This window comes from Telmatherina bonti, assembly GCF_933228915.1.
Source record: "Telmatherina bonti genome assembly, chromosome: 15".
In the NCBI taxonomy this organism is placed as follows: Eukaryota; Metazoa; Chordata; class Actinopteri; order Atheriniformes; family Telmatherinidae; genus Telmatherina; species Telmatherina bonti.
The window spans coordinates 34,098,501-34,124,021 of record NC_136613.1 but is presented as its reverse complement, the minus strand read 5'-3'; the positions used below and the strand labels follow the sequence as shown (position 1 = coordinate 34,124,021).

At 43.4% G+C, this 25,521-nt stretch overlaps 4 protein-coding genes across 6 annotated transcripts in view; all 4 read right to left on the bottom strand.

Moving 5' to 3' along the window:
• Positions 1–25,521, bottom strand: part of LOC306766455 (collagen alpha-3(VI) chain-like) — a 105,647-nt gene that overhangs the window by 69,286 nt on the left and 10,840 nt on the right. For all 3 annotated transcript variants that reach the window (XM_079254225.1, XM_079254226.1, XM_079254227.1), the window contains 3 exons: positions 24,312–24,914; positions 23,240–23,848; positions 22,523–23,107 (listed from right to left, as the gene is read on the bottom strand). In XM_079254225.1, the coding sequence (XP_079110351.1) occupies positions 22,523–23,107; positions 23,240–23,848; positions 24,312–24,914 (1,797 nt within the window). The remainder of the gene's footprint in view (positions 1–22,522; positions 23,108–23,239; positions 23,849–24,311; positions 24,915–25,521) is intronic.
• On the bottom strand, positions 644–5,547 carry LOC306766482 (collagen alpha-3(VI) chain-like; the record flags this gene model as incomplete). The annotated part of the gene is made up of 7 exons (XM_079254262.1): positions 644–669; positions 776–1,363; positions 1,642–2,241; positions 2,469–3,053; positions 3,332–3,931; positions 4,159–4,746; positions 5,025–5,547. The coding sequence occupies 7 exons, from the start codon at positions 5,545–5,547 to the stop codon at positions 644–646; spliced, it is 3,510 nt and encodes a 1,169-aa protein (XP_079110388.1).
• LOC306766481 (collagen alpha-3(VI) chain-like) lies at positions 5,720–7,240 on the bottom strand (the record flags this gene model as incomplete). Its single annotated transcript, XM_079254261.1, has 3 exons — positions 5,720–5,745; positions 5,852–6,439; positions 6,718–7,240. The coding sequence occupies 3 exons, from the start codon at positions 7,238–7,240 to the stop codon at positions 5,720–5,722; spliced, it is 1,137 nt and encodes a 378-aa protein (XP_079110387.1).
• Positions 10,799–14,009, bottom strand: LOC306766480 (collagen alpha-3(VI) chain-like; the record flags this gene model as incomplete). Its single annotated transcript, XM_079254260.1, has 5 exons — positions 10,799–10,824; positions 10,931–11,515; positions 11,794–12,393; positions 12,621–13,208; positions 13,487–14,009. The coding sequence occupies 5 exons, from the start codon at positions 14,007–14,009 to the stop codon at positions 10,799–10,801; spliced, it is 2,322 nt and encodes a 773-aa protein (XP_079110386.1).

The following is a 25,521-nucleotide window of genomic DNA, read 5'->3' as shown; positions in this document are numbered from 1 at the left end:
GGCCTGAAGTTGCTGCTGGACACTGGGAAGGTCAGTGAATTCAGACACAGAAAGGGCATAACTGGGTTCGTGGGATATCTTTTGCAGTTCTCGACTGTCAGAGCCTCTGCTTCCAATTGCAAAGGTCAAGACGCCCATCTGTTTGAGAGCAGAGGATGGTGCATCAACACTGTCGAAAGATCTTCCACCGCTTAGCAGTATCAGCACTTGTGGAATTCCCTCCAGGCGCCTGCTTCCAGCAGAGGCAGTGAAAATGTTATCCCTCAAGTACTGGAGAGCTGCTCCAGTGTTGAGGGGTCTTCCGCCTTTGTGCCTCAAGCCTCTGAGAGTGTCAAGGATCTCGCCTTTTGTTGTGTATGTGTTGAGATAGAACTGGACGGCTGGATCTCTGCTGTACTGAACCACCGAGACACGGTCTTTGCTGTCGTCCACACTGAGTGTCTCAACTACTCTTTGGACAAAGTCTCGCATAGCTGCAAAGCCAGTTCTAGTACCGTCAGATCCATCCAGCAAGAACACAACGTCCCTTCCAGATGGCTGTCTTACCACTACGGAACATAAAATTTGAGAAATATTTAGGTTCCTGGAGTAAATGTTCTCATATGAAAGTCAGATCATCAAAGCTATACTTCAAGTTTGCAAGTTACTCGATGTCAGCAGACACAAGTACTTTTGGCAATGTGTCACTGGCTGATTTAGAATTGGTCGCATGTAGTATTTACACTTCTTGAGACTGCGTTGACCCGTAATATTAAAAAATGTATTACTTTCTTACCAGTCACTGTTGGTGTCATGGTGGTGGGCCTTACTCTGCCCATTGCAGAAGACAGCTGCTCTTGGACACTGGGGAGATCAGTGAACTCAGACACTGACAGAGCGAAACTAGGCTCGTAAGATAACTTCTGCAGCTCTCTACTGTCTGCTGTTCTGGTTCCAATTCCAATCACAACGACACCCTGCTGTTTGAGAGCAGAGGCTGGGGCATCTACATTGTCAAACGACCTTCCCCCTGTGAGCAGGATCAACATCTGGGGGACACCTTGCAGGCGCCGACTCCCTGAGGAGTTTGTAAAGACATTGTCCCTGACGTATTGTAGGGCTGCCCCAGTGTTGAGGGGTCTTCCTCCTCTGTGTCTGAGCCCTCTCACTGCATCCACAATATCATCTGTTGTCTTATATGTGTTCAGATAGAAATGGACCTCTGCTTCTCTGCTGAACTGGACCACAGATACACGGTCTTTGTTTTCTCCTACATTGAGCTTCTCCACCACTCTCTCAACAAAATCACGCATGGCAGGGAAGCCAGTCCTTGTGCCATCTGAACCATCCAGGAGGAATACGACATCCTTTTTAGCAGTGTCAACTGGGAAGGATAGGAAGACAAAAAGTAAAAACCTTTGCCAAAACGCAGCCTCAAAAGCTTGATCTTGCTTGGAAGAGTATTTCTAAAGGGAATGTAAGCCACTCGGCCCCAGCCCTCAAATATGTATTTAAGCGCTAAGAAAAATGAAGCCTGCCTTTTCTCATCGCATGCAAACATACAGTTAAAGACCTGTAACATTCTGTTTCTGCTTCCTGAGAGTGATTGAAACAAGTCAGTTTGGGCCTATGGCCGGCAAAGAGCCATGTTTGACAACATACCAGTTGGAGTCGGTGTTTCTGGGGTGACGTCAATAACCACGGCCTCCACGGAGGCCTGAAGTTGCTGCTGGACACTGGGAAGGTCAGTGAATTCAGACACAGAAAGGGCATAACTGGGTTCGTGGGATATCTTTTGCAGTTCTCGACTGTCAGAGCCTCTGCTTCCAATTGCAAAGGTCAAGACGCCCATCTGTTTGAGAGCAGAGGATGGTGCATCAACACTGTCGAAAGATCTTCCACCGCTTAGCAGTATCAGCACTTGTGGAATTCCCTCCAGGCGCCTGCTTCCAGCAGAGGCAGTGAAAATGTTATCCCTCAAGTACTGGAGAGCTGCTCCAGTGTTGAGGGGTCTTCCGCCTTTGTGCCTCAAGCCTCTGACAGTGTCAAGGATCTCGCCTTTTGTTGTGTATGTGTTGAGATAGAACTGGACGGCTGGATCTCTGCTGTACTGAACCACCGAGACACGGTCTTTGCTGTCGTCCACACTGAGTGTCTCAACTACTCTTTGGACAAAGTCTCGCATAGCTGCAAAGCCAGTTCTAGTACCGTCAGATCCATCCAGCAAGAACACAACGTCCCTTCCAGATGGCTGTCTTACCACTACGGAACATAAAATTTGAGAAATATTTAGGTTCCTGGAGTAAATGTTCTCATATGAAAGTCAGATCATCAAAGCTATACTTCAAGTTTGCAAGTTACTCGATGTCAGCAGACACAAGTACTTTTGGCAATGTGTCACTGGCTGATTTAGAATTGGTCGCATGTAGTATTTACACTTCTTGAGACTGCGTTGACCCGTAATATTAAAAAATGTATTACTTTCTTACCAGTCACTGTTGGTGTCATGGTGGTGGGCCTTACTCTGCCCATTGCAGAAGACAGCTGCTCTTGGACACTGGGGAGATCAGTGAACTCAGACACTGACAGAGCGAAACTAGGCTCGTAAGATAACTTCTGCAGCTCTCTACTGTCTGCTGTTCTGGTTCCAATTCCAATCACAACGACACCCTGCTGTTTGAGAGCAGAGGCTGGGGCATCTACATTGTCAAACGACCTTCCCCCTGTGAGCAGGATCAACATCTGGGGGACACCTTGCAGGCGCCGACTCCCTGAGGAGTTTGTAAAGACATTGTCCCTGACGTATTGTAGGGCTGCCCCAGTGTTGAGGGGTCTTCCTCCTCTGTGTCTGAGCCCTCTCACTGCATCCACAATATCATCTGTTGTCTTATATGTGTTCAGATAGAAATGGACCTCTGCTTCTCTGCTGAACTGGACCACAGATACACGGTCTTTGTTTTCTACATTGAGCTTCTCCACCAATCTCTCAACAAAATCACGCATGGCAGGGAAGCCAGTCCTTGTGCCATCTGAACCATCCAGGAGGAATACGACATCCTTTTTAGCAGTGTCAACTGGGAAGGATAGGAAGACAAAAAGTAAAAACCTTTGCCAAAACGCAGCCTCAAAAGCTTGATCTTGCTTGGAAGAGTATTTCTAAAGGGAATGTAAGCCACTCGGCCCCAGCCCTCAAATATGTATTTAAGCGCTAAGAAAAATGAAGCCTGCCTTTTCTCATCGCATGCAAACATACAGCTAAAGACCTGTAACATTCTGTTTCTGCTTCCTGAGAGTGATTGAAACAAGTCAGTTTGGGCCTATGGCCGGCAAAGAGCCATGTTTGACAACATACCAGTTGGAGTCGGTGTTTCTGGGGTGACGTCAATAACCACGGCCTCCACGGAGGCCTGAAGTTGCTGCTGGACACTGGGAAGGTCAGTGAATTCAGACACAGAAAGGGCATAACTGGGTTCGTGGGATATCTTTTGCAGTTCTCGACTGTCAGAGCCTCTGCTTCCAATTGCAAAGGTCAAGACGCCCATCTGTTTGAGAGCAGAGGATGGTGCATCAACACTGTCGAAAGATCTTCCACCGCTTAGCAGTATCAGCACTTGTGGAATTCCCTCCAGGCGCCTGCTTCCAGCAGAGGCAGTGAAAATGTTATCCCTCAAGTACTGGAGAGCTGCTCCAGTGTTGAGGGGTTTTCCGCCTTTGTGCCTCAAGCCTCTGACAGTGTCAAGGATCTCGCCTTTTGTTGTGTATGTGTTGAGATAGAACTGGACGGCTGGATCTCTGCTGTACTGAACCACCGAGACACGGTCTTTGCTGTCGTCCACACTGAGTGTCTCAACTACTCTTTGGACAAAGTCTCGCATAGCTGCAAAGCCAGTTCTAGTACCGTCAGATCCATCCAGCAAGAACACAACGTCCCTTCCAGATGGCTGTCTTACCACTACGGAACATAAAATTTGAGAAATATTTAGGTTCCTGGAGTAAATGTTCTCATATGAAAGTCAGATCATCAAAGCTATACTTCAAGTTTGCAAGTTACTCGATGTCAGCAGACACAAGTACTTTTGGCAATGTGTCACTGGCTGATTTAGAATTGGTCGCATGTAGTATTTACACTTCTTGAGACTGCGTTGACCCGTAATATTAAAAAATGTATTACTTTCTTACCAGTCACTGTTGGTGTCATGGTGGTGGGCCTTACTCTGCCCATTGCAGAAGACAGCTGCTCTTGGACACTGGGGAGATCAGTGAACTCAGACACTGACAGAGCGAAACTAGGCTCGTAAGATAACTTCTGCAGCTCTCTACTGTCTGCTGTTCTGGTTCCAATTCCAATCACAACGACACCCTGCTGTTTGAGAGCAGAGGCTGGGGCATCTACATTGTCAAACGACCTTCCCCCTGTGAGCAGGATCAACATCTGGGGGACACCTTGCAGGCGCCGACTCCCTGAGGAGTTTGTAAAGACATTGTCCCTGACGTATTGTAGGGCTGCCCCAGTGTTGAGGGGTCTTCCTCCTCTGTGTCTGAGCCCTCTCACTGCATCCACAATATCATCTGTTGTCTTATATGTGTTCAGATAGAAATGGACCTCTGCTTCTCTGCTGAACTGGACCACAGATACACGGTCTTTGTTTTCTCCTACATTGAGCTTCTCCACCACTCTCTCAACAAAATCACGCATGGCAGGGAAGCCAGTCCTTGTGCCATCTGAACCATCCAGGAGGAATACGACATCCTTTTTAGCAGTGTCAACTGGGAAGGATAGGAAGACAAAAAGTAAAAACCTTTGCCAAAACGCAGCCTCAAAAGCTTGATCTTGCTTGGAAGAGTATTTCTAAAGGGAATGTAAGCCACTCGGCCCCAGCCCTCAAATATGTATTTAAGCGCTAAGAAAAATGAAGCCTGCCTTTTCTCATCGCATGCAAACATACAGCTAAAGACCTGTAACATTCTGTTTCTGCTTCCTGAGAGTGATTGAAACAAGTCAGTTTGGGCCTATGGCCGGCAAAGAGCCATGTTTGACAACATACCAGTTGGAGTCGGTGTTTCTGGGGTGACGTCAATAACCACGGCCTCCACGGAGGCCTGAAGTTGCTGCTGGACACTGGGAAGGTCAGTGAATTCAGACACAGAAAGGGCATAACTGGGTTCGTGGGATATCTTTTGCAGTTCTCGACTGTCAGAGCCTCTGCTTCCAATTGCAAAGGTCAAGACGCCCATCTGTTTGAGAGCAGAGGATGGTGCATCAACACTGTCGAAAGATCTTCCACCGCTTAGCAGTATCAGCACTTGTGGAATTCCCTCCAGGCGCCTGCTTCCAGCAGAGGCAGTGAAAATGTTATCCCTCAAGTACTGGAGAGCTGCTCCAGTGTTGAGGGGTCTTCCGCCTTTGTGCCTCAAGCCTCTGAGAGTGTCAAGGATCTCGCCTTTTGTTGTGTATGTGTTGAGATAGAACTGGACGGCTGGATCTCTGCTGTACTGAACCACCGAGACACGGTCTTTGCTGTCGTCCACACTGAGTGTCTCAACTACTCTTTGGACAAAGTCTCGCATAGCTGCAAAGCCAGTTCTAGTACCGTCAGATCCATCCAGCAAGAACACAACGTCCCTTCCAGATGGCTGTCTTACCACTACGGAACATAAAATTTGAGAAATATTTAGGTTCCTGGAGTAAATGTTCTCATATGAAAGTCAGATCATCAAAGCTATACTTCAAGTTTGCAAGTTACTCGATGTCAGCAGACACAAGTACTTTTGGCAATGTGTCACTGGCTGATTTAGAATTGGTCGCATGTAGTATTTACACTTCTTGAGACTGCGTTGACCCGTAATATTAAAAAATGTATTACTTTCTTACCAGTCACTGTTGGTGTCATGGTGGTGGGCCTTACTCTGCCCATTGCAGAAGACAGCTGCTCTTGGACACTGGGGAGATCAGTGAACTCAGACACTGACAGAGCGAAACTAGGCTCGTAAGATAACTTCTGCAGCTCTCTACTGTCTGCTGTTCTGGTTCCAATTCCAATCACAACGACACCCTGCTGTTTGAGAGCAGAGGCTGGGGCATCTACATTGTCAAACGACCTTCCCCCTGTGAGCAGGATCAACATCTGGGGGACACCTTGCAGGCGCCGACTCCCTGAGGAGTTTGTAAAGACATTGTCCCTGACGTATTGTAGGGCTGCCCCAGTGTTGAGGGGTCTTCCTCCTCTGTGTCTGAGCCCTCTCACTGCATCCACAATATCATCTGTTGTCTTATATGTGTTCAGATAGAAATGGACCTCTGCTTCTCTGCTGAACTGGACCACAGATACACGGTCTTTGTTTTCTCCTACATTGAGCTTCTCCACCACTCTCTCAACAAAATCACGCATGGCAGGGAAGCCAGTCCTTGTGCCATCTGAACCATCCAGGAGGAATACGACATCCTTTTTAGCAGTGTCAACTGGGAAGGATAGGAAGACAAAAAGTAAAAACCTTTGCCAAAACGCAGCCTCAAAAGCTTGATCTTGCTTGGAAGAGTATTTCTAAAGGGAATGTAAGCCACTCGGCCCCAGCCCTCAAATATGTATTTAAGCGCTAAGAAAAATGAAGCCTGCCTTTTCTCATCGCATGCAAACATACAGTTAAAGACCTGTAACATTCTGTTTCTGCTTCCTGAGAGTGATTGAAACAAGTCAGTTTGGGCCTATGGCCGGCAAAGAGCCATGTTTGACAACATACCAGTTGGAGTCGGTGTTTCTGGGGTGACGTCAATAACCACGGCCTCCACGGAGGCCTGAAGTTGCTGCTGGACACTGGGAAGGTCAGTGAATTCAGACACAGAAAGGGCATAACTGGGTTCGTGGGATATCTTTTGCAGTTCTCGACTGTCAGAGCCTCTGCTTCCAATTGCAAAGGTCAAGACGCCCATCTGTTTGAGAGCAGAGGATGGTGCATCAACACTGTCGAAAGATCTTCCACCGCTTAGCAGTATCAGCACTTGTGGAATTCCCTCCAGGCGCCTGCTTCCAGCAGAGGCAGTGAAAATGTTATCCCTCAAGTACTGGAGAGCTGCTCCAGTGTTGAGGGGTTTTCCGCCTTTGTGCCTCAAGCCTCTGACAGTGTCAAGGATCTCGCCTTTTGTTGTGTATGTGTTGAGATAGAACTGGACGGCTGGATCTCTGCTGTACTGAACCACCGAGACACGGTCTTTGCTGTCGTCCACACTGAGTGTCTCAACTACTCTTTGGACAAAGTCTCGCATAGCTGCAAAGCCAGTTCTAGTACCGTCAGATCCATCCAGCAAGAACACAACGTCCCTTCCAGATGGCTGTCTTACCACTACGGAACATAAAATTTGAGAAATATTTAGGTTCCTGGAGTAAATGTTCTCATATGAAAGTCAGATCATCAAAGCTATACTTCAAGTTTGCAAGTTACTCGATGTCAGCAGACACAAGTACTTTTGGCAATGTGTCACTGGCTGATTTAGAATTGGTCGCATGTAGTATTTACACTTCTTGAGACTGCGTTGACCCGTAATATTAAAAAATGTATTACTTTCTTACCAGTCACTGTTGGTGTCATGGTGGTGGGCCTTACTCTGCCCATTGCAGAAGACAGCTGCTCTTGGACACTGGGGAGATCAGTGAACTCAGACACTGACAGAGCGAAACTAGGCTCGTAAGATAACTTCTGCAGCTCTCTACTGTCTGCTGTTCTGGTTCCAATTCCAATCACAACGACACCCTGCTGTTTGAGAGCAGAGGCTGGGGCATCTACATTGTCAAACGACCTTCCCCCTGTGAGCAGGATCAACATCTGGGGGACACCTTGCAGGCGCCGACTCCCTGAGGAGTTTGTAAAGACATTGTCCCTGACGTATTGTAGGGCTGCCCCAGTGTTGAGGGGTCTTCCTCCTCTGTGTCTGAGCCCTCTCACTGCATCCACAATATCATCTGTTGTCTTATATGTGTTCAGATAGAAATGGACCTCTGCTTCTCTGCTGAACTGGACCACAGATACACGGTCTTTGTTTTCTCCTACATTGAGCTTCTCCACCACTCTCTCAACAAAATCACGCATGGCAGGGAAGCCAGTCCTTGTGCCATCTGAACCATCCAGGAGGAATACGACATCCTTTTTAGCAGTGTCAACTGGGAAGGATAGGAAGACAAAAAGTAAAAACCTTTGCCAAAACGCAGCCTCAAAAGCTTGATCTTGCTTGGAAGAGTATTTCTAAAGGGAATGTAAGCCACTCGGCCCCAGCCCTCAAATATGTATTTAAGCGCTAAGAAAAATGAAGCCTGCCTTTTCTCATCGCATGCAAACATACAGCTAAAGACCTGTAACATTCTGTTTCTGCTTCCTGAGAGTGATTGAAACAAGTCAGTTTGGGCCTATGGCCGGCAAAGAGCCATGTTTGACAACATACCAGTTGGAGTCGGTGTTTCTGGGGTGACGTCAATAACCACGGCCTCCACGGAGGCCTGAAGTTGCTGCTGGACACTGGGAAGGTCAGTGAATTCAGACACAGAAAGGGCATAACTGGGTTCGTGGGATATCTTTTGCAGTTCTCGACTGTCAGAGCCTCTGCTTCCAATTGCAAAGGTCAAGACGCCCATCTGTTTGAGAGCAGAGGATGGTGCATCAACACTGTCGAAAGATCTTCCACCGCTTAGCAGTATCAGCACTTGTGGAATTCCCTCCAGGCGCCTGCTTCCAGCAGAGGCAGTGAAAATGTTATCCCTCAAGTACTGGAGAGCTGCTCCAGTGTTGAGGGGTTTTCCGCCTTTGTGCCTCAAGCCTCTGACAGTGTCAAGGATCTCGCCTTTTGTTGTGTATGTGTTGAGATAGAACTGGACGGCTGGATCTCTGCTGTACTGAACCACCGAGACACGGTCTTTGCTGTCGTCCACACTGAGTGTCTCAACTACTCTTTGGACAAAGTCTCGCATAGCTGCAAAGCCAGTTCTAGTACCGTCAGATCCATCCAGCAAGAACACAACGTCCCTTCCAGATGGCTGTCTTACCACTACGGAACATAAAATTTGAGAAATATTTAGGTTCCTGGAGTAAATGTTCTCATATGAAAGTCAGATCATCAAAGCTATACTTCAAGTTTGCAAGTTACTCGATGTCAGCAGACACAAGTACTTTTGGCAATGTGTCACTGGCTGATTTAGAATTGGTCGCATGTAGTATTTACACTTCTTGAGACTGCGTTGACCCGTAATATTAAAAAATGTATTACTTTCTTACCAGTCACTGTTGGTGTCATGGTGGTGGGCCTTACTCTGCCCATTGCAGAAGACAGCTGCTCTTGGACACTGGGGAGATCAGTGAACTCAGACACTGACAGAGCGAAACTAGGCTCGTAAGATAACTTCTGCAGCTCTCTACTGTCTGCTGTTCTGGTTCCAATTCCAATCACAACGACACCCTGCTGTTTGAGAGCAGAGGCTGGGGCATCTACATTGTCAAACGACCTTCCCCCTGTGAGCAGGATCAACATCTGGGGGACACCTTGCAGGCGCCGACTCCCTGAGGAGTTTGTAAAGACATTGTCCCTGACGTATTGTAGGGCTGCCCCAGTGTTGAGGGGTCTTCCTCCTCTGTGTCTGAGCCCTCTCACTGCATCCACAATATCATCTGTTGTCTTATATGTGTTCAGATAGAAATGGACCTCTGCTTCTCTGCTGAACTGGACCACAGATACACGGTCTTTGTTTTCTCCTACATTGAGCTTCTCCACCAATCTCTCAACAAAATCACGCATGGCAGGGAAGCCAGTCCTTGTGCCATCTGAACCATCCAGGAGGAATACGACATCCTTTTTAGCAGTGTCAACTGGGAAGGATAGGAAGACAAAAAGTAAAAACCTTTGCCAAAACGCAGCCTCAAAAGCTTGATCTTGCTTGGAAGAGTATTTCTAAAGGGAATGTAAGCCACTCGGCCCCAGCCCTCAAATATGTATTTAAGCGCTAAGAAAAATGAAGCCTGCCTTTTCTCATCGCATGCAAACATACAGCTAAAGACCTGTAACATTCTGTTTCTGCTTCCTGAGAGTGATTGAAACAAGTCAGTTTGGGCCTATGGCCGGCAAAGAGCCATGTTTGACAACATACCAGTTGGAGTCGGTGTTTCTGGGGTGACGTCAATAACCACGGCCTCCACGGAGGCCTGAAGTTGCTGCTGGACACTGGGAAGGTCAGTGAATTCAGACACAGAAAGGGCATAACTGGGTTCGTGGGATATCTTTTGCAGTTCTCGACTGTCAGAGCCTCTGCTTCCAATTGCAAAGGTCAAGACGCCCATCTGTTTGAGAGCAGAGGATGGTGCATCAACACTGTCGAAAGATCTTCCACCGCTTAGCAGTATCAGCACTTGTGGAATTCCCTCCAGGCGCCTGCTTCCAGCAGAGGCAGTGAAAATGTTATCCCTCAAGTACTGGAGAGCTGCTCCAGTGTTGAGGGGTTTTCCGCCTTTGTGCCTCAAGCCTCTGACAGTGTCAAGGATCTCGCCTTTTGTTGTGTATGTGTTGAGATAGAACTGGACGGCTGGATCTCTGCTGTACTGAACCACCGAGACACGGTCTTTGCTGTCGTCCACACTGAGTGTCTCAACTACTCTTTGGACAAAGTCTCGCATAGCTGCAAAGCCAGTTCTAGTACCGTCAGATCCATCCAGCAAGAACACAACGTCCCTTCCAGATGGCTGTCTTACCACTACGGAACATAAAATTTGAGAAATATTTAGGTTCCTGGAGTAAATGTTCTCATATGAAAGTCAGATCATCAAAGCTATACTTCAAGTTTGCAAGTTACTCGATGTCAGCAGACACAAGTACTTTTGGCAATGTGTCACTGGCTGATTTAGAATTGGTCGCATGTAGTATTTACACTTCTTGAGACTGCGTTGACCCGTAATATTAAAAAATGTATTACTTTCTTACCAGTCACTGTTGGTGTCATGGTGGTGGGCCTTACTCTGCCCATTGCAGAAGACAGCTGCTCTTGGACACTGGGGAGATCAGTGAACTCAGACACTGACAGAGCGAAACTAGGCTCGTAAGATAACTTCTGCAGCTCTCTACTGTCTGCTGTTCTGGTTCCAATTCCAATCACAACGACACCCTGCTGTTTGAGAGCAGAGGCTGGGGCATCTACATTGTCAAACGACCTTCCCCCTGTGAGCAGGATCAACATCTGGGGGACACCTTGCAGGCGCCGACTCCCTGAGGAGTTTGTAAAGACATTGTCCCTGACGTATTGTAGGGCTGCCCCAGTGTTGAGGGGTCTTCCTCCTCTGTGTCTGAGCCCTCTCACTGCATCCACAATATCATCTGTTGTCTTATATGTGTTCAGATAGAAATGGACCTCTGCTTCTCTGCTGAACTGGACCACAGATACACGGTCTTTGTTTTCTACATTGAGCTTCTCCACCAATCTCTCAACAAAATCACGCATGGCAGGGAAGCCAGTCCTTGTGCCATCTGAACCATCCAGGAGGAATACGACATCCTTTTTAGCAGTGTCAACTGGGAAGGATAGGAAGACAAAAAGTAAAAACCTTTGCCAAAACGCAGCCTCAAAAGCTTGATCTTGCTTGGAAGAGTATTTCTAAAGGGAATGTAAGCCACTCGGCCCCAGCCCTCAAATATGTATTTAAGCGCTAAGAAAAATGAAGCCTGCCTTTTCTCATCGCATGCAAACATACAGCTAAAGACCTGTAACATTCTGTTTCTGCTTCCTGAGAGTGATTGAAACAAGTCAGTTTGGGCCTATGGCCGGCAAAGAGCCATGTTTGACAACATACCAGTTGGAGTCGGTGTTTCTGGGGTGACGTCAATAACCACGGCCTCCACGGAGGCCTGAAGTTGCTGCTGGACACTGGGAAGGTCAGTGAATTCAGACACAGAAAGGGCATAACTGGGTTCGTGGGATATCTTTTGCAGTTCTCGACTGTCAGAGCCTCTGCTTCCAATTGCAAAGGTCAAGACGCCCATCTGTTTGAGAGCAGAGGATGGTGCATCAACACTGTCGAAAGATCTTCCACCGCTTAGCAGTATCAGCACTTGTGGAATTCCCTCCAGGCGCCTGCTTCCAGCAGAGGCAGTGAAAATGTTATCCCTCAAGTACTGGAGAGCTGCTCCAGTGTTGAGGGGTTTTCCGCCTTTGTGCCTCAAGCCTCTGACAGTGTCAAGGATCTCGCCTTTTGTTGTGTATGTGTTGAGATAGAACTGGACGGCTGGATCTCTGCTGTACTGAACCACCGAGACACGGTCTTTGCTGTCGTCCACACTGAGTGTCTCAACTACTCTTTGGACAAAGTCTCGCATAGCTGCAAAGCCAGTTCTAGTACCGTCAGATCCATCCAGCAAGAACACAACGTCCCTTCCAGATGGCTGTCTTACCACTACGGAACATAAAATTTGAGAAATATTTAGGTTCCTGGAGTAAATGTTCTCATATGAAAGTCAGATCATCAAAGCTATACTTCAAGTTTGCAAGTTACTCGATGTCAGCAGACACAAGTACTTTTGGCAATGTGTCACTGGCTGATTTAGAATTGGTCGCATGTAGTATTTACACTTCTTGAGACTGCGTTGACCCGTAATATTAAAAAATGTATTACTTTCTTACCAGTCACTGTTGGTGTCATGGTGGTGGGCCTTACTCTGCCCATTGCAGAAGACAGCTGCTCTTGGACACTGGGGAGATCAGTGAACTCAGACACTGACAGAGCGAAACTAGGCTCGTAAGATAACTTCTGCAGCTCTCTACTGTCTGCTGTTCTGGTTCCAATTCCAATCACAACGACACCCTGCTGTTTGAGAGCAGAGGCTGGGGCATCTACATTGTCAAACGACCTTCCCCCTGTGAGCAGGATCAACATCTGGGGGACACCTTGCAGGCGCCGACTCCCTGAGGAGTTTGTAAAGACATTGTCCCTGACGTATTGTAGGGCTGCCCCAGTGTTGAGGGGTCTTCCTCCTCTGTGTCTGAGCCCTCTCACTGCATCCACAATATCATCTGTTGTCTTATATGTGTTCAGATAGAAATGGACCTCTGCTTCTCTGCTGAACTGGACCACAGATACACGGTCTTTGTTTTCTCCTACATTGAGCTTCTCCACCAATCTCTCAACAAAATCACGCATGGCAGGGAAGCCAGTCCTTGTGCCATCTGAACCATCCAGGAGGAATACGACATCCTTTTTAGCAGTGTCAACTGGGAAGGATAGGAAGACAAAAAGTAAAAACCTTTGCCAAAACGCAGCCTCAAAAGCTTGATCTTGCTTGGAAGAGTATTTCTAAAGGGAATGTAAGCCACTCGGCCCCAGCCCTCAAATATGTATTTAAGCGCTAAGAAAAATGAAGCCTGCCTTTTCTCATCGCATGCAAACATACAGCTAAAGACCTGTAACATTCTGTTTCTGCTTCCTGAGAGTGATTGAAACAAGTCAGTTTGGGCCTATGGCCGGCAAAGAGCCATGTTTGACAACATACCAGTTGGAGTCGGTGTTTCTGGGGTGACGTCAATAACCACGGCCTCCACGGAGGCCTGAAGTTGCTGCTGGACACTGGGAAGGTCAGTGAATTCAGACACAGAAAGGGCATAACTGGGTTCGTGGGATATCTTTTGCAGTTCTCGACTGTCAGAGCCTCTGCTTCCAATTGCAAAGGTCAAGACGCCCATCTGTTTGAGAGCAGAGGATGGTGCATCAACACTGTCGAAAGATCTTCCACCGCTTAGCAGTATCAGCACTTGTGGAATTCCCTCCAGGCGCCTGCTTCCAGCAGAGGCAGTGAAAATGTTATCCCTCAAGTACTGGAGAGCTGCTCCAGTGTTGAGGGGTTTTCCGCCTTTGTGCCTCAAGCCTCTGACAGTGTCAAGGATCTCGCCTTTTGTTGTGTATGTGTTGAGATAGAACTGGATGGCTGGATCTCTGCTGTACTGAACCACCGAGACACGGTCTTTGCTGTCGTCCACACTGAGTGTCTCAACTACTCTTTGGACAAAGTCTCGCATAGCTGCAAAGCCAGTTCTAGTACCGTCAGATCCATCCAGCAAGAACACAACGTCCCTTCCAGATGGCTGTCTTACCACTACGGAATATAAAATTTTTAATTATTTGGATTATAAATTTCTAGGCAAGGTACAAAATTCAAAAATCTTTAAATTATGATTATCTTTGTTCTTTTTCTTGTATAATTTTTCTTAAAATTGAAGATATTTTAATACTTCATTTCACATTGCAAATGTTGTCCGCAATAATACCTGTATCGTTCTATGTATTCCAATATTTCAGTCTTAAGACTTTTCAGTCTTAAACTTTAAGTTCCATACTTAATCACAATCACAGGTACACAGGTTCTCTTTGTCATCATCAGTGATATATGACATTTTTACATTTTATGATTTCATCAGATATTTCCCGCAAACCTGAGTGCTTTTTTTAAGCATGTTTCATGTTATCCTACACTCTGTAATTACATTAGTGTCCAAACTTTGCTGTTAAAATTGTGAGCATTTCTAAAATGGATATAAAAACAAACTTTTATTATGTCTTTTGATGCGCCAGTTATACTTTTTATTTTAACCCAAATATGCATCACATTTTATTTTCAATAAACTTTGTTCTTGGAAAAATGATCTTTGCAAAACTTGTGGTTTTTAATTTTGCTGAATGTGGTGAGATATAACAGAAACTTTTTCCATCTAGTTAATGCATTAACATAATATAAAATGTTCAAATTATTATTTACGTGTTTTGTGAACATAAATTCTTACCTTCTTTTGTCACCTGACCTTGTACTTCAGAGAGTTTTCTCATAAAACTGTGTTGAAGACGAGGGAGATTTGCAAAGTCAGGGACAGAGTAGGCATAATTTGAATCAAAAGAAATGGTTTGCATCTCAGCTGAATTTGACAGTCTTGATCCAACTCCTAACACCACAACCCCTTCAGCTTTGAGAGCACTTGCTGGTCCCCGAGGAGAGTCTCTTGACCTTCCACCAGCAAATACAATTAGTATCTGCTTGGTATTCTCATCATGCCGTCCTCCAGCTTTTAAGGTGAAGACATTTTCCTTCACAAACTGTAGAGCTGCTCCTATAAATTGAGGCCTTCCACCTTTTGGTTTTAGACCTGCAATGTGTTTGAGAATATCTTGTTTTGTTTTATAACTGTTTAGGCTGAAACTAAGTTCAGCATTGTTGCTATATTGCACAATAGCAACTTTATCTTTTCCTTCATCCAGCTCAAAGCTTTGAACCAGTTTTGCAACAAATTCACGGATAGCACTAAATCTGTTCCTGACATCATCAGATCCATCAATGAGAAATACAATATCTCTCTTCATGGTAGAGCTTGAACCTGGAAAATTCATACAGATTATATTACTTTCCCATTTATTAGAATAAGGATAACTATTGAATTCTCTAAAATACATTTTTATATCTAATCAATTGACATACATGTATATTACATGTAAAATACATAAATAATCTATTCACTCACCCACATCTGGGCTGACAGATCCTTTGAGAGAGGCAATGACTGAGATCAGCTTTTCTCTTACAAGTGGAAAATCAGATGGTTCCTTGATAAAATATCCCACTCTTGGAGCTAGTTTTGTCATCTCATTTCTATCCACTTTATTCATTCCAATTCCAAAAAGAATAATTCCAGCATTTATTAGCCTTTCCATGGGACCAGAGAAATCATCCCCTGATTTTCTGCCACTTGCATGGATCAGGATCTGAGGGACTCCTTGCATTGCTCGGCTTCCAGCTGGTGCAGTGAAGACAGTGTTTTGCACAAAATCAAGAGCTTCACCAGTGTTTATTGTGGACCCTCCTTTAAGTTTTACATTACTTAATTGTTTTAAAACATCAGATTTTAGTGAGTATTCGTTTAGGACAAATTCAACTGTGGGTTCTGTGCTGTACTGGACCAGAGCAACTTGAGCCTTTCCTGGCCCAATGTCTATTTGTTGGACAAACTCTGTGACAAATTCCAAAATCCCTCTTTCATTTGCTTGCATTTCATCAGATCCATCAAGAAGGAAAACAATATCAACGCTATGAAGTTCTGCTTCTCCAGCTATTGTAGTATCTGAAATGAATACAAATGGATATTTCTCAAAACATTTTTTCCACGTAAAAGAGTTTCCTGAAGTCATATTAAAAAGTGGTAATATCTTCTACTTCTTACCAGTAGTAGGAAATTCTGTTGTTTCATGGCCCCCCCTTAATCTGGCCTCCACAGTTGCATGTATGTTTTGCAAACTGTTATAGCTTGGAACAAAGAAATAATATGCAGGTGTGAAAGAGATGGTTTGCATTTCCAAAGTATCAGCATTCTTTGTCCCAATGCTCAAAGTTTTTATTCCATTGTCTCTGAGGGACTGTGCTGGTCCTCTGACATCATCTCCAGAGCTCCCACCACTAAATACATACAGATACTGAGAAACCTGGTCTGCCTTTCTACCTCCAACTGCAGCAGCAAAGACATTTTCTTGAACAAATGTCAGTGCTTTTCCAATATTAAGAGGTCGTCCCAGTTTATGCCTCATTGTTTTAATAGAGTTAAGCACATCATTCTTTGAAGAATAGGAATTCAGGTAGAAATTGACTGTGGCATCACGGCTGTATTGAACAACAGCTACTTGGTCTCCATTACTACCAATACTTAGATTTTCAACAATTTTTCCCATAAAGTTTCGTATTTCCTCAAAGCCATTTCGTGATTCATAAGATCCATCAATCAGAAAAACAACATCACTTTTCTTTAAATCTGCAACAAAGATAAGAACCATAAGTAATAGTTTCAGCAACAATTAAGTTTCCATAACGATACTGCCTTACAGGTTTTCTCAGACGGTTTGTGCTTTTCTCACAACAGAATTAACATTCTTATAACTATTAGTTAAAACTCTACAACAATTAATCGTTTTTGCCATTCTCATTGCATTGATCAATTTGCAAAAGCTTTTGAACATGTAGTATTTGCTTAAATAAAATTCTGTACCTAATTTTTTGTATCATTTGCTTCGGTCAGTCAACATGAGCTATACTTAGAACGACAGAATAATTATTTCCCCTACAACTGTTAGTCTTTATTTCATTGCATGAGTCATTACGTACAAAACAATTAAACTACTTATGAAAATGTCCTTCAGAGGATGGGTTTGCCACTTTCTTCACTGGATTACAGGGTATGATATCAGATGTGATGTAGATGTAGCTGGCCAGGCAGACTGGAACATGTTGATGCTCAGCATGGTAAAATGTTTATACTGTTTCAGCATTGTCTTGTTTACAGTTGTGATACAGGTTTTGTACTTTGAGTTTGTTGAAGTAACAACTTCTTTTTTTTCATGCATAACACTGTGAGTAAATTACTATTAAAAAGGCAAAGCATGTATGAAGTAAAATGTGGATCAAGCATATTCTGTATCAGGTATTCAGTTACTCTTATAAAAACAGTAAGATGTACTGGTTATGCATCCAGTATGTATTCCTGTCTGTCATGGTTTGGACTTTTCTGTGTCTTTTGTTCTTTGCTGTTTTATTTGGTAGTTTTGTTCCCCTGTGTATTGTTACCCATTTTGGTTCCTGTTAATTAGCTCACCAAGTTATGATTTTCTGATTCAATTCAACTGTTCCTTGTTACTCCCTCTGTGTATTTATACTCCTCAGTTGCACTTTTGTTTTGCTGGTTTGTTGTGTTATTGTGTCTGTAGTTGCCTGTTTTGCCTCCGTCGATGACGCTGTCTTGGTCATTTTCAGGTCATGTCTTCAAAATCGGTTTTCTGTTTCAAAAATATGCCCAGATAAAACTGTCATAATAAAAACATGGCTAAGCCATTTCAGTATCTTGTCACTCGTCATTTTGATGCTCTGACAGTTTCAATGACATAAAAACTTTCTTTTAAGAAATTATCAATTATCAAAAAAAGGAAAAAAGAAAAATAAAGAAAGAAAGGAAAAACAGATAAAAAAAAAATAATAAATTTTTAGCAAGCGACACACCTTTGAAGGTTATCCACCAGATTCTTTGATTTGTACTAATTGTTTTGAGAAATGCACTAACTGTTGTGCAAATGCTAATTCTGTCATAAGAAATGCACCAAAGCCACTGAGAAAACTGTAAAATTCTTCATTATCTCTTTCTCTTTAAAAAAAAAAAAATAGATTGTGAAAAGCTAAAAGTAATACATCTTACCTAAACCTACTGTGGGAGCAGTCTGCACAGCATGTTGGGAAGCCTCTCTTAACAATGACAAAACGTCTTTATTTGCAGTAGAAAGTTCTTCATAACCAGTAACTGAGAGTGCATACTTTGGTTCTTGAGACACTGTTTGTAGCTCCAGGGTGTCAGCATCAGTTGTTCCTATGGCCACAGTAATTACACCAACTTCCTTCAGCATTCTGACAGGGGTTCTTATGTCATCTCCAGATCTTCCACCAGTCAGGAGGATCAGTATCTGTGGAACTCCCTCTTGGAGCCTACTTCCAGACTGAGGAGTAAAAGCATGTTCTCTCACATATTGGAGAGCAGCTCCAATGTTTGGAGGATAACCTCCTTTGTGAGTCAGACTTCTTACTGCATCAACAACATCCTTCTCTGTTATGTATTGACCCAAGTTGAAATTGATCTCAGCTGAGTTGCTGTACTGGACGACAGCCACATGGTCTCCATTTGTATCAATGCTGAGGTCTCTCACTATTCTCTCTACAAAGTCTGTTATATCTGGGAATCTTTGCTGAGAATCATCAGAACCATCAAGCAAAAACACAATGTCTCTCTTCTTGGGATCTGTAATGAAACAGGAATTAAAAGAACCTTGTTGATGATTAAATTGTTAAGAAAAACCATTTTGCTACAAACTTTCAAAGAGCTAAGTAATGTCAGTCACTCCAGTGCCTATGCAGAATGATCCAACTTTATTATGTGATGGACAGTGATTCAACGGCTACTACAATATTGTTTTATTACTTATAACCCTCATTGAAAATAGATGGTTTCTTGTCTACACCAATTTGTTCATGCCAAGTAAGACTTTGCTGTAAAAATCTTACCATATGAAACTGGTGTGATGGCAGGTTTTTCATTCCTCTCAAAAAATGACAGGATTTTTTGTTCAATGTCTGACAGATCACTAGAATCTTCTGCAAAGAAAGCACGACTAGCTTTCTGTGATATAGTCTGTATCTCAAGAATGTCAGCATTCTTTATTCCCACAACAAAAATCATCACGCCAATTTCCCTCAAGTCTTCCACAGCATTTCTGACATCATCACTGGATTTTCTACCAATTAGTAGAACAAGAATCTGAGGGATGCCTTGTTGGCGTCTACTTCCAGAGGAGGCTGTTAAAATATTATCTCTCACGTAATCCAAAGCTGCACCTGTATTGAGGAGTCTGCCTCCTTTGTGTGTCACACTTTGCACGTTGTCCACAACACTCTGCTGTGTTTTGTGTGTGTTTAGAAAAAACTCGACAGAAGGTTGTTTGCTGTATTGCACCAGAGAAATGCGATCTTTGTTTTCATCCACGCTCAGTTTCTCCACCATTCTCTCAACAAAGCCACGCACTGCTTCAAAGTCACTCCACATGTCATCTGATGAATCCAATAAAAACACTACATCTCGTTTATTGGATCCCCCTTCTTCTGTGGAACCTTAACACAAAAAATTGCAGGCATGATGATACTGAATTGACACATTTTCTGTCAGAATGTCAGATTGTGCACAACCTTACCTATTGCAGCCTGTGCTTTTATTCTTGGCTGCTGTCGTGGCACCCTTTTCACAAATGACACAAGTTGCTGTTGAATGCTCCCAATATCATCAAACTTAAGTATGGAAAATGCATAGGAAGGATTATGTGCAATCACTTGGAGCTCAATTATGTCAGCTGCTCTGGTGCCTATGCAGAATGGAACAACTTTTTCCTGTTTCAGAGCAGCAGCAGCACTTTCTACATCATCTTGAGATTCTCCCCCACTCAGTAGAATCAATATCTGAGGAACACCTTCTCCATGCCGACTCCCAGAAGCCTGAGTGAAAGCATTAGTCCTCACATTGTGAAGAGCAGCGCCAGTGTTGCGTGTTCTGCCCCCTTTATGCTTTAGTTGTTGGACTGCAATCAGAACATCTTGTTTATCCGTAAAGGTGTTCAAATCAAAATGTGTTTCTTGGTCCCAACTATACTGAACCACAGAAACACGATCTTTGTTCTCCCCAACGTCGAGTGTTTCTACAACTTGTTGGATAAAGGTTTTCATTGCTGGGAAACCACTCAGTGTGTCATCTGATCCATCCAAAAGAAACACTATGTCTCTTTGAGGGGACTCTAATTCAACTAAAAGAGAACAGGAAAACCTTGTTTAAGAATCACATGTATAACCCAATAACTAAGGAGTAACAGTCAACTATTACATGGTTGGTAAAATACCACAATGTGAAAGAGAAATTCAAACTACTACATTTATCTTCTTTAAATTGACAGATTAATTTCAGAAGATTAGTAGATGAAGAAAAATATTCTTTCACAAATGAAAGATGGAGAAAAATATATTTCAAAAAGGTTCACGTTTAACTAGAACTTTTCAGTCAATGATGTGGTTATCATTGGCTCAAGGAAGAGCTACAGTATTGAAAGAAAGCTCTCTGAGATACCGAAAGGAAAAGGAATGAGAGCCAAACAAGAAACAACATAGCGAGGACATTGCGTCTTGTCAGCGATATAATTGAAAGAACATGAAACTGATCGGCTGATGTTCTTGGATGATGATGCAGTTTCATTGCAGTTCAAAGTCTGCATGACCAAAGGTACAGGAGCATAGGTAAGAAGACTCAGATTCGTCAATGAGAATTCATCACACTTCTTACCCACAAGAGCAGGCGACTCAGTTTGCATCTCCGTCTGGAGAAAGGCAGCTAATTCTGGCTGAATGGACAAAAGTTCACCAAAAATGGGCAAGTTGAAAAGAAATCTTGAGGAGAAGGCAATTTTTTTAAGTTCTTCTTGTTCTGCATTTTTCATTCCAATGGCAAAAGACTGAACACCAGCTTTCTTTAGGTTCAGTGCAGCACTAGAAACATCATCACTGGATTTGCCTCCAGTCAGTAAAAACAGAATCTGAGGAACTCCCTCGAGTCGTCGACTCCCAGACGAGGCCGTGAAAACACGGTCTCGCACAAACTGTAGAGCAGCTCCTATATTCCGAGGCCCTCCACCTTTATGAAGAAGACTTCTGACAGCATAGATGACATCCTTTTTGGATTGATGAGCCTTCAGGTTGAAGTAAACTTTGGTGTCATTGCTAAACTGTGCAACAGCCATCCGAATCTTTCCTTCGCCAATGTCCAGCTCTTGTGCCATTCTTCGGACAAACTCCCGAAATGCTGGAAAGCCATTTCTGGAACCATCTGACCCATCAAGGAGAAACACTATGTCCCTCTTACTGCTCTGTGTGCCAGCTGGTAGGTTGGTAGATAGATAGATAGATCTGTTTGAGACTTGTAAACTAGGGCAAGTTAAACGCTCAGTGAAAAACATACGCGCCATGACTCTGACAGTATTCAAACAAAGTTGGTAAAGAATCATCTAATATCGTATGACATGTTGATATGCCCAACTTACAATAAGGGTGGTGTGAAAAATTTCAAGGATTGTGACATACAGAGTTATGAATGTTATGGCAAGACATGTCATGAGCACAACAGATATGAGCCACCATTTTTTCTGATTGATAATCACCTTGTTAGTCATCAAACTCAGAGATGTAAAGTTAATGTGGTATTCTTACCTATTAAGTCGGGGATTCCACTCATGGTTTCTTCATTGTCTTTGTGTATATTTAGTGTAGTAACAACTTTTGATTGGACTGAAGGTAACGCAGACAAGTCATTGACTTTGAATATGAAATCAGGTTGGAAGGCAACCATCTCCAACTCTGCAATATTGGCATCTCCCACTCCAATCCCCAATGACACAATTTCATGCTCCTTAAGAGCCAATGCGGGTTCTTTCACATTATCTGTGGATGGCTTGCTACTTAGGAGAATTAAAGTTTGCGGCACGCCTTCTAGTCTTCGACTTCCTGTGGAGGAAGTGAAGACTCTGTGCCTCACAAACTGCAGAGCTGTGCCGATATTAAGACGCCTTCCGCCTTTGTGCTTTAAATCATCAATGGCATGAATGGTGTGATTCCTTGTCTTGTGAGAATTTAAATAAAAGTTGACTTTAGCGTTATCAGCAAACTGAACCACAGACACTCTGTCTTGGTTCTCACCAACATGGAGCCTTTCCACTATTTTTTTAACAAAGCTCTTTATGTCTGGGAATCCATTTCTGGTGTTATCAGAGCCATCCAGCAGAAACACAATATCTCTTTTTACTGCACTGTTTTTCACTAAGACACAAATAAAATTCAGTTATTTTAATGAACCACTACAAACATCAAGGAAAACACTCAGTTTCTCAAAGAGCAAGCTTCGGATGCCATTAATTAAATGTTTTATCTTACCTTCATCCAGCACAGCTGTCAGCTCCTCCTTTGGAAGGCTCACGTAGTTATTGAGCTTTTGTGGAATGGTGCTGAGCTCACTGAATTCTTTCACAGTGAAGGCAAATGAAGGGTTGTGTGAAATGGCTTCAATCTGCTTAGGATCTGCATTCTTGACACCAACACCAAACGGTACCACCCCTTCAGTCTTGAGTTCACCCGCTGGTTCTTTCACGTTATCCATAGATCTGTCTGCAGCCAAAACGATCAGAAACTGTGGGACGTTTTGAGCTGCCCGGCTCCCATAGCTCTCAGACATGATGGTGTCCTTCATGAATGTCAAAGCAGATCCTGTATTTAAACTGCGTCCGCCAGCCAGTGTCATCCCATTGACAGCTCTGATCACCTCTTCTTTGGTTTTATAAGTGTTGAGGTAGAAACTTGGGGTTGGTTTCTCACTGTGCTGAACCACTGAAACACGTACTTTGTCAATCCCAATGTCAAGAGGTTCAATCACTTTTCTGATAAAATCCCGGATGTAGGGGAAATCTGCTCTGACAGCATCTGTGCCATCAATGAGGAAAGCCACATCTCTTTCAACACTGCCTGAAGGGACAGAAAAAAGTTAAATTAATGGATTGCATGTTAATACCTCACAGCCTGTTAGCTGACTTCTTATTTATTGGATCAAACTGAGACATAGTCAAAACAGAGAAGTACAGAACTTATCTCCCGCACCTGTTGTCACATCCGTATCACCAACCACTGTTGTTAGCTTTGGCATGATGGTTTCAGCCAAAGCTGGTAAACCGGAGAAACTTGTTTGATGGTAAGCCAAATCTGGAACAAAAGCAACTGTCCTCAGCAAGTCTTCATCTGCTTGTCCAGAACTGACTGTGAAAGTCAAAACGCCATCCAAAGCCAATTTATCAGCCACAGACTTCAGTTCATCTTGTGCTGGGCCACCTGTAATCAGAACCAAGACCTGCTGGACTCCGTTCCTCCTGCGTGACCCTGCTGATGACTGGAACATGTTAGCCAGGGCGTAATTCATAGCAGCTCCTGTATTGAGCACGGAGCCTCCCATCAGCCTGAGTTGAGAGATTTTATTCACAACTTCTTCTCTGGTGCTGTAGCTGTTTAGGTAAAATTCTATTCTTTGCTGGTTGGAAAACTGCAAGAGGCCAATTTGGACCCTGTCAGGACTTATCTCCAGCTGGTTCACTACGTTGATCATGAAGTCTCTCACATAGGGCAGGTTACTGCTTCCAACATAGCTTGAGCCATCCACAAGGAAGACAATGTCCCGGACTACTCTTTGTGTGTGTACTGTGGTAATCACCGTGTCTGAAAAAACATATAAAGACAAAATCATTATTCTGTTTCATCTTATATCCTATATGTGACATACATATCAAGAGACTTGTCATCCATTTACCAAAATGATGCACATAAAGTATTATATTCAGATGTACTTTAATCTTTTTAGTACAAGTATAGAATGCTTCTGAAATAACATAGTTTAATATACATCAGTAAATCTGAATTAAAAATTAGATTAGAAATCAAGATTATACCTGTAAATTTAAAGTAATTAAATAGACATAAAAAGGACAGTGAACCATATACAAAAGTAGTTACAATTTAGAAATAAAATATTTCTTTTTCAGTCACTGCCGTGTGTGATATACGACTGAGGGATTACATCGTAACATGCGGTTGAGATCGCTTTAACATCACAGATAAGAAAGCGTTTCAGTGGCTTCATTTCATAGCACCTAAATGTGGAAGAATAAGGACAAAGGACTACCTGGAATATCTGGCTCAGTGGGCCCTTCTGTCACCACCGTCCCAGATAGTGTAGAGAGCGCATTGATGATTTCCTTTGGGTTGCGAAACATTTGGCGGAAGTCCTTCTCCAAGAACACAACTTTATCGGTAAAGGCGATCTGCTTCAGCTCAGACTCTTCAGCAGCCTTTGAGCCTGCAGCCATCGTAAGTACGCCCATTCTCTGCAGGGCCTGAGCAGGTTCCTCCACACTGTCACTGGACTTTTTACTGGTGAACAGCAGGACAAGCTGAGGTACCCTCTCTCTGATACGACTGCCCTTGTCTGACCTCAGCATGTCTGTCCGCACAAAGTCCAAGGCAGCTCCTATATTAACATTCTGTCCTGGTCGTGGTCTGATGGTACCCAAAGCAGAAGCTAATTCCTCCCTGGTTCCATAGCGGTTGAGGTCCATCTCTAGTTTCGGGGCATTACTAAACTGGGCAATACCCACTTGAACTCCATCCGGACCAATTGGCATGGTGTTGACAAACCGCCTGATGAACTCGCGCAAAGCACCAATGGGTGCTGTTCCCATTGTGCTGTCGATCAGGAAGATGATGTCACGTTTTTCAACAGCCACGACTGCAAAAAGAACAAAGCAGTATTACAAAGAAAGTTTATCTTCATACAAACTGTCACAATATTATCACTGTGTAATTATTTAGGCTATGATTATGGCTTTTCCAATACAATTATTAAAGCCTTTAATTCAATTTAATTTAATTTCTCCAGTGTAAATTGCACAAATTTCCAGCTACATTATAATTTTTTTTCCCAACGTTTTATATCTGACTACAAATATCAAACTAAAGAATGTCCATGTGGTGTCTGATGAAGGTCTGCAGTAACTCTATTTCCTTGAAAGCAAAAAACCTGCCTTTAATCTAAAACTATGAAAACAGGATGCAACAATTTATAAATTACTTGAAGACTGACTTCAGACAACTTAAACACTAAAATGGAAATAAATGGTATTTTCTTTGGATTGTTTTCATAAGTGTCGTTATGCTGTAATCTAATTATATTTGATATTTTTCTTTTGGTTTTTAAATAATGCACTTGTTTTACCAGTCTCCTCTGCCTCACCCCAACAATTCTAAATTTTTTACCAGTATTAAATTTAAAATTTATATAAATATATAAAATTATATTTTTCCCATAAAAAAGGCTGAGAAAATAATATTTAGTT